At 41.3% G+C, this 9,381-nt stretch overlaps 1 protein-coding gene across 3 annotated transcripts in view; it reads right to left on the reverse strand.

Moving 5' to 3' along the window:
• Window positions 1-1,078: 1,078 nt before the first annotated feature.
• thbs4b (thrombospondin 4b) overlaps window positions 1,079-9,381 on the reverse strand; it is an 18,376-nt gene continuing 10,073 nt past the window's right edge. For 2 of the 3 annotated variants that reach the window (XM_042059261.1, XM_042059260.1), the window contains exons 16-22: window positions 7,573-7,766; window positions 6,740-6,918; window positions 6,141-6,189; window positions 4,653-4,849; window positions 2,721-2,893; window positions 2,412-2,551; window positions 1,079-1,492 (exon numbers count right to left, since the gene is read on the reverse strand). In XM_042059261.1, the coding sequence (XP_041915195.1) occupies window positions 1,440-1,492; window positions 2,412-2,551; window positions 2,721-2,893; window positions 4,653-4,849; window positions 6,141-6,189; window positions 6,740-6,918; window positions 7,573-7,766 (985 nt within the window). In that variant the 3' untranslated portion in view covers window positions 1,079-1,439. The remainder of the gene's footprint in view (window positions 1,493-2,411; window positions 2,552-2,720; window positions 2,894-4,652; window positions 4,850-6,140; window positions 6,190-6,739; window positions 6,919-7,572; window positions 7,767-9,381) is intronic. The other variant, XR_006021552.1, reaches the window with a different exon arrangement.

The raw sequence follows: 9,381 nt of genomic DNA on the forward strand, positions 1-9,381 counted from the left end.
GGCATTCTTTAAAAGCTCGCCCTATGTTCGCTCGTGTCTGGTCTCTTTTTTTGTCAAACTCCCTTTTCTTTTTCTTCTGTTCCTCCGACAGTCGCTTCTTGTGTCTCTTATTTGTCAATTGATGCACGATGAATGCAATTTTGAGGCGTGATTGGATACTTCGGCTGAGACTACGTTTACACGAAGCAGGGTATTTTCCTAAACGAATATCTGGCCATCTACGTTTGCAAATAAAACTGCATTTACACGAGACCGTTTTTTTTTTTAAATGTGTTTACACGAACCCGTGTACATACATGCTGTCTGAGCACGCCAAACCACAGTGGCAGTCTAACGATAAGCTCAAGCTCACATTAACCAATCAGAACCCTGAAAAGTCGCATGTGAGAACATGTAAATGTAAACATTGGTCGCACATTTGGTGTACTTCTGTCGCATACTGTGACGTTGGCTGCCCAAAACTCCGTTTACCACAGTTTACAACCAAACGCATAAACTAAGTTTTCCAAAAAAAATCACTTTGGCCGGAGTTTCTTTGGATAACCGTTTTACGGGGCGAATTCTCCGTTTGTGTCTAAATGAAAGGCTCAAACGTAGGGAAATGTCTTAGTTTATAAAAATACACATGCTCGTGTAAACGGGGTCTGAGTCACATCCGGATTTACCTGGACTGGGTCCAGAAACATGCATATTTGTTTTTTCCGCGGAGAGGTGATGGGGAGAGACGAAGCACCCCCCAAATGACCCAGAAAGTGTTGTAGAACCATCAGAACGACTCTCAATCTGCATAATTGAGGTCAATTTTGCTAAAATTGTTGCATAGTGCTTCTTTAAGATACAGCTCTGTGAAATGTGCTGCAGGCCAGGGTTGGATTGGCTGTCATGGCCTCTAGGGGGCGTCATTGCTTCAGGTTGAGAGCACAGTTAGAGGGATGAGATAATGGATAATCAAGAAATGTGCACTCCACATTCATGCTCACAACAGGACATGAGACTGTGGATATAGCACACTGTCTGCCACAATTCAGCAACTGGACTGTGTGTGTGTCAATAGAGAGAAAACAAACCACAGTCCACATCATTGTAAATGATCTACAGGTTTTATTATGTGGTTACTTCAGAGTCTAATACATGACATGAATTATTTATATAGTGAACCTAATCCTGCATTTTAGATTTAAATGTTTTGGGAAATATCTGTCTATGGTGCTTCCTAAATTAAGTCTGTTCTTAGAAAAAGTATAAAACACACACATTTGCACTTCACACGCACATAACACACACACACACACACACACACACACACACACACACACACACTCTATCTCTCTCACTCTCTTCCTCTTTTTCTACACACACGTACAGACACAAACATACACATACACACACACACACACATAGAGACAGACACAGACTGGACCCAGATACACTCCTGGATCTTAGAGGGGCATGTGCTGAGCGCTGAATGCTTGGAAGTCATCTGGGATGGTGTCTGCAGATGAGAGAGTTAGAGAGAACAGGGAAAGAACAACAAAGAAAGAGACTGTCAGGTGATTCATGACATTTGGTCTGGATGTATATTGATAAGCTCCATCCTCCTTTTGGATGTATTTCCCCCTACGGTAGTGATAGACAAGGCGATTGGCCTTGCTTTGTTAACCATACCAGTTATCTTTGCAGTTTGTGGCAGTTAACTCGAACTAACTACTAACTGAACAGGTGTTGCTAACTAGGTGGTAGAGCTATATTATCACTATAGGTGCTGAACAAAGGTTTTTTTTCTAGGTGATGTGCTTCCATGCACAGTCTCCATAAGAAAACAGCTACTATTCAAGTCTTATACAAACAAAAGAGTAGCAACATCAGGGATAAGATTCTGAAAAATTATGTAACATAACAGCGTGGGGGTGGGTTGAAAATGTATCGGTAATGCGGTTAGCATGTAGCACAGAGTAATGTCAACACTGGAGAATGACTCATATCCACGGCAACTCCAGACAATGTCTGTGCTGTGGCTAGAAGATGGAATATGATCGACACTAATGCATACTCAACACCTGCCAAATGTATCTGTACAAGTTAGTGTTACAATAGGGATAATTATATTTGTTTATCTATTTATTTTATCCCCAAGAAATCCTCACTGCTGTAACTGGTGACTTTAGATACAGCTCTGGAAAACATTGAGACAACTGTACATTTTTTGATGTCATCTCTTAATTTTGGATATGACCATCAACTCGTTTAAATGTCAACCGTGGGATGACATCAGAAATATGTGTAGTGGTCTCTTCATTTTTTCCACAGCTGTATGTCTGTAACCCCCCCCCCCCCTCCAGTTTGGAATGGATGGAATATGATATTCATGTGGTGTGTGTGCGTTTGCGTGTGTGTGTTCTGTTTGTGTTTACCATTGCAGCGGTATCTGAGGTTGGACCAGATGATGTTCTCCTGTGAGAAGCAGAAGACGCCCAGACGGCCTCCTCGCATGGTGGTGTCAATCATGACACCTGAGTCTGCCACCAGCTCAGTGCCCTCATAGAAACGCACACTGTCACACCACACACACGCACACACACACACACACACACACACACACACACACACAGTTAACGTTAACATAGAATCAAAATAATACAATATACAATATATACAATACTACACTACTATACTGTATAGACTAGTATAGAACTACCAAACTCGACTATACTGTGACTCACCGGATGTAGCCCACTTGTGGTCTGTGCTGGAGATACCAGCGGTAGGAGATCTTGTCCTTCCAGCCGACGTTGCGTGGGTCTTTCCAAAGAAGACGGACCTGGTCGTTGGTGTCTCCTGTGTGCCACAGAGAGTTCCTAAGGTGCTCTCCAGGGCCCGACTTAGACTTCACTGCCTACGAGAGGAATTAAGGAGGAGTGAGGAGACAAAAATCGATTTCATTCCGTTCAGGTGTTCTGGTAAGACATTATAGTGTATAGTTAAGCTCACATTTTCATAACAATTGATCATGATAAAAGCATCAAATTTGGTAGAGAAACTCACAAAGGGTGTCTGATCCGATTTAGAATCGTAGGCACCTCAGATTTAACCTGACTCTCGCCAGATGAATTTCGTTCCGCCTAGCTCCACTCATCCATCTGGAATCGCTCCATTGGAGAGGTGTTTCAGAAGGCTGGGCCTTATCAAAAATCCTTGCATATGATTGGATAAGCCACTTGTCCGTCATCTTTATTGACGTGCTACTTCAACCACTCACATCGAAGCCAATCCGTGACGCTGATGACGCTTGCTTCCTCGATGCGAGCCGCAAAACCGCCTCACAGTCGCTTCTCCGCTACGTCACATCTATGAAACTCCCGCCCTGCGTCCTGATTGGCTCTACAATAAAATCTGGTGCCGAAATCACTCCCAATGGAAGCGATCCCAGATGGATGTGAGTGGAGCTAGGCAGAACGAAATTCATCTGTCGAGAGTCAGGTAACCTCAGATTTGGCCCCTGGGCCCATATTTCATTTTTCAACAATTAGCTTCCACTGTAATCAATGAAACTGGTTTCAACAGCGGTGCGTACGTTCGAAAAAATTAGTCATCTAAAACTATTTTTACACTACACTAACAGAACGCTTCAGTTACACGGCCAGTGTAGCCTCCCTGTAAGTCGCTTGGGATAGAACCGTCTGCTAAATGAATAAATGTAAATGTATTAGCGCATCAAGTTTGTCACTTACACCAACTTAAAGCTACATAGCGTATGATTTATTGTTCAGTTCTGCACTGGACTTGAATTGGGAACCTCAGGCACAGATATTTTAGGGGAAAAAAACATGATTTCGGCCTATTGATTATAATGTGGTTCATTGAAAGCTTTGGAGTTGGAAGCATCTGATATTCTTAATCTACTTTTAAAATCTAAAATTACAGTTCCAATGGTACCAAAGATGCCTTTGCTATACTTACTTCCATCTTCAACCTTAACTTGCTTAGACTAAACTGGACCCCTGCTGGTCCTCCCAGCCAAACCAGCTATACACCATAACATTAACATCAAAATTGACTCCTTATCTCCAGCCCCTACCAAAGTGGTGACCATGATCGGTGACCAACTAACCTTTTCTGATCGCGTTGCATTGGTTGCCCGCCCAGTCATGTCACTTTGCACTTCACAACATAAGAAAAATCAATATGCTACCTAACTCATGATACAGGCCATGGTTATCTTGCGGCTCGACTATAGGAACGCCCTCCTGATGGGCCTCTATGCTTGCATGTAAAACCCTTCTAGTTGATCCAGAATGTGGCGGCGCACATTTTTAATAATGGCCGCCTTGGCCCCCAGGGGCCCAATCCGAGGCACCTACGATTCTAAATCTGATCAGACCTCCTTTGTGAGTTTTTCTACCAAATGTTGATGGTTTTATCACAAAGTGATACATTTTTGTGCTTAACTGCCACACCATTACCAGGTGTTTAGGCTAATCATTTTCCTGAACACCAAAAATCCTGGAATTAAGAGTGAAAGCAACGTTTAGAGGGCTCATGGTCCAGAGTAGTAGAGAATGAGAAAAAAGTAAAAAGTTGTCAATAAGGAAGAAATGCAGTCACAAAGTGGGATTAATGGTAATCTTTCAGTGGAAATGAGATTGAATTATGACCTTCAGCTGGATTCCAGGTTCAGCGACTGCTCTGAAGGGTGTGGCCTGCCAGTACGTCTGCTCAGTCTGTTTCCACATCACCACGTAGAAGCTGGAGGAGTCCTGGTACCCGAAGATGAAGCCAGCGTAGTCGTCATCAGTCACTGTGTTGACATGGAAGGTTCCTTCGAAATCCACGCCACTAAATGCAGTGTAACCTAAACCAAAACCACAACAATATTATTGACTGGAGATAACGTGATGCAAGGAATTGCTAGGAAAACACTGACAAAACACTGACACAATAGTTCTCTCTTGAGCCATTGCTTACTGTATGTGAAAGTTGTAGAAATTAGAATACCCTAGAATTATAAAATACCAATTGAAAAAAGCAGATGCACAGATTGGTCATTATTTCTGAGAAATTACATACTGCCTTCTCTCTCTGCTACTACAAACTATTGCTAGCTAGAATACATTCTATACAAGGCCATATCATTTTCCATTTCATGTGATCATGTAAACAATATTTAAACCAAAACAATTGCACCCTAGACTAAGCTATTTTAGACTAGTTAAAGCAACACCAATAATGTTTCCAAAATCGTTTCAGTGGTTCATCAACTCGTAACAGGGTAAACGGCACTTCTGCATTTGTTTCGCGGCCCTCTATCGGCTATAACCACACTATGTAAGTTTGCCAGATCGGGTAGCGGATCTGTAGTTCTATGGAATGAGACATAAGAAACTACAAATTTGACTTGCATCTGATGTCGTACTTTCATAAAATCATGCAACATATTCTACCTTGTCTGTGGACATTGTTATTTGCAAAGCCGGTGCTGAATAAACAAATACTGCGTGCGACAGAGGAAAAGTTCTTTGGTGTTGCTTTAAGTCCGTTTTTGCTCCTTTACTCACCCCATGCCCAATAGGCCTCATCATGCCCCCCCTTCCCTGTTCTTTATCACATGGAACCGTGGTAATATTAGCCTGGCTTCCGCCGTTTATGAACTTCGGCTCAATTTCGTTTAGCTTCAGAACTGAGACTGGCACGGATGAGCTCTCTTAGGATGTCTTGTGTAGAAAATCTACCGAGAGCCACCAACCAGCCAGCAAACAGAGGGCAGATGGATGGATGACGACCTTAACTGTGATTTGTTTAATGGCTTCATTATACATCTATAATGGTGTAATACATGTGATATTATATTATAATAGTTACTATACTATAATAGTTTGCTTCTAAGAAACGCTATAACATTAACTGTAGAATTCCAAGGCCTAGTACTGATGGAAATCACCAGAGAATGACAGCAAATGTAATTTATTTGCTTATTAAATTCATTTCACATGTATTATGCACATGTATGTCATTATGTTAAGCTATTCAGTTATAATGGATTGTATGTTTTGAAACTCAAGAGTGTGTAAGGCATTTCAGTCCTTCACAACAGCCCTGTTGTCTCATACACATCACGTGTAAAAAGTTACATGAGCAGTACTTACCCACGGCCAGGCCAGGATCACTGTTCATGGTCTGCACAATCTCCATACCCTACAGAAAGCACACAAACATAACAACCTCAATTCATTACACAGAGAGCCATGCATGCCAGCAACCTCATGACATAGACATGGAATGAAGAAGTTGTAGGGAACTGGTTTTAAGGTGCATTTCGCAATGCTTTTCACCAAGTTGCTCGACACAGTCCTCTAGCTGTCTGTTTAGTGTTTGCGTTATAAAAATATGCTGGTGTTTGTAAATTAGAAATAAACACTGTGGCTCATGCTGAGCCATAAAAAAATCCCAACCAATCAACTGAATCAAAACCATAGCAGGGAAGGCTATCATTTTGTTGGCTGTTAAGCTCAACAGCAAATGTCAACAATATAATGCAAAACCGTGGGCTGCATCTTTGAGGTTTTGCATGGAATGAAATCAAGTAATGGCTGACCCTTTGCCCAGTGAAGCATACCATTAGTTAGTTTGTTTGGCTGAAAATGTAAACAATCCTGTAATCTAACAATCTAATCTCAACTGTGTATGTGCTATGTGTATGTGCAAATTTATGATGTGTATATATACTAGGAGCATTTGATCTGACCTGATTGAGAACCACCCAGTTGGGGTCAATCTGGGCGTCTCCCTCTGGGTCCAGAACTACAGTCTGATAGGCTCTGAAGTCTGTCAGTGTGATCTCGGCATTCTCCGGGCAATTGTCAATCCTGTCAATCACTTTATCCTGGTCAAAATCAGACTCACAGACATCGCCCACGCCATCATCTGGACACAAACCAAAACAACATGGAGGGATCAGTCAGTGGAATGTGGAAAATAGAGGAACAATTTAAACCACAACAGTTTGTTCTTTATCATTCAATGTATGGAGTATCACTGACTGAATGCACAGCAGCATACAGTATATAATAGCATATATAACGCAGTGTAAGGATAAGGAGCAGACACCTACACATGAAGGCTAAGGAGTTCCACCTAGTGGGAGGTATCTATTATTTGACCAGAATAGCCATATTATATAACTTGACTAAGACCTCTCACTGCTCTGGGTTTTTCTGTAGCAAAAGTAGAGTCAGTGAAAGCCACACAAGTGGCTCATGTTCAAGTGTCTTTTTCCTCCTTACCTTACCTCTTTCCTTCCTCCTTACCTTACCTCTTTCCTTCCTCCTTACCTTACCTCTTTCCTTCCTCCTTAGTGGTCTGTCTCTCTGCAATCCAGTTTTAGTCAAACCACAGCTTATAATCTGATGTATGTGTATGTGTGTGTGCATGCATACTGTATGTGCATGTGTCCCACTCATGTGTCATGCCCATATGTATGTGTGTGTGTGTGTGTGTGTGTGTGTGTGTGTGTGTGTGAGTGTGTGTGAGTGTGTGTGTGTGTGTGGGTGTGTGTGTGCATATATGTGTGTGACTGACTGTTGTCATCCGTCTGGTCTGGATTTGGCACCAGCCTGCAGTTGTCTGGACCAGGTGACAGGACGTCAGGAATATTGTCATTGTCGTCATCATCGTCACACTCATCTCCAAGGCCATCTTTGTCTGTGTCCAGCTGAGAGCTGTTCATCACTAATGGACAGTTGTCATTGTTGTCTTGGTGACCATCTCCATCACTGCACAACACACACACACAGGCCATTAATGCACTAAATCAAATACCAGATGACAGATATGTAAACAAGGGGCTCCCTTCACTGATATGAACTTAATCCAGTGTTTATGCATGGAGAAAGAAGAATGCATTGCAATAACAGTTGACGCAACTGTTCAAATATTTTGATGATGCTAATATCTACGGCCAAGAAAACATTTTCATGGATGAAACTAATCCAAGCATGCATTTTATTACAACCCCAAAACAGAAAAAGTTGGGACATTGTGTAAAATGTAAATAAAAACAGAATGTCATAATATAGAAGTCTTGTAAACCCATATTTAGCAGCAAAAAGGACATAGACAACATATCAAATGTTGAAAATGAAAATTTTGACTATTTCATGGAATACTGTATATATAAGTATATGTTCATATTGAATTTGATGCCAGCAACATGTTCCAAATAAAGTTGGGACGGGAGCATGTTTACCACTGTGCTGCTTCACCTCTTCATTTAACACAATTTTGTAAATGTTTAGGAACTGAGGAAACCATTTGCTGCAGTTTTGAGTATGAAATGTTGTCCCATTACTCCCCGATATAGGATTTCAGTTGCTCAACAGTATGGGGTATTCTTAGTCATGCTTTTCATTCCATTATGCACCTAATTTGACAAATCTGGACTGCAGACATGCCATCTTAGCACCTGGACTCTTCTTCTATGGAGAAATACTATTTAAGTATGTGCAGAATTCATTTTGGCATTATTTTCCTGAAATATTCAAGGTCGTCCCTGGAAAAGACATTGCCTAGACGGCAGTATATGTTGATCAAAACCTGTATACATCATTCAGAATTGATTGTGCTTTGCCAAATGTGCAAGATGCCCATGCTGTTGGCACTAATGCTCCTCCACACCGTCATAGATGTTGGGTTTCGAACTGAGCACTAAAACAAGTTGGATAGATTGGATACATGGATAGGCCCTCTCCTCTTTAGCCCAGATGAGTCCATGATTTCCAAAACGAAAGGCAAAATTTGATTGGTCTAACCACTGGACCTTTTTCCACGTTACCTCAGTCCATTTTAAACAAGCTCAGGCCCAGATAAGAGGGTGGTATTTTCTGTATCATGTCTCAATACAATTTTAGCTGTTACAATTTTGGCTGTAGTTTTGGAATTAAATATCAAACTGGGCACATAGACAATGGTTATCAGAGATTGTCTTGAGCTAATACAATGACAGGTCTGGTGTTGATGCAGTGCCATCTGAGGTCTAAAAGACCACAGCCATCCAATTTGTTTTTCAGCTATTTCCCTTGTTTGCAAAGATTTCTCTGGATTCTCTGAATAATATTATGTCCTGTAGATGATGAACTCTCTAAATACGTCACAAGTTCATGTTAAGAAGCATTAAAATGACATTGTTTCATCATTTGTGCACACAGGTTTACACAGAGTGATAAATACCCCTACATCTTTACTTCTAAGAGACCCTGTCTCTTTTGGATGCTCTTTTTCATACCCAATCGTGTTGTCAGTTACCCTAATTAGTTGTGAAACATTCTTCCTTTTGTTTTCTTTATCATTACACAACTTTTCCAGCATTTTGTTACCCCCGTCCCAACTTTT

Source organism: Alosa sapidissima, chromosome 13 (genome assembly GCF_018492685.1).
Source record: "Alosa sapidissima isolate fAloSap1 chromosome 13, fAloSap1.pri, whole genome shotgun sequence".
Lineage (NCBI taxonomy): Eukaryota > Metazoa > Chordata > Actinopteri > Clupeiformes > Clupeidae > Alosa > Alosa sapidissima.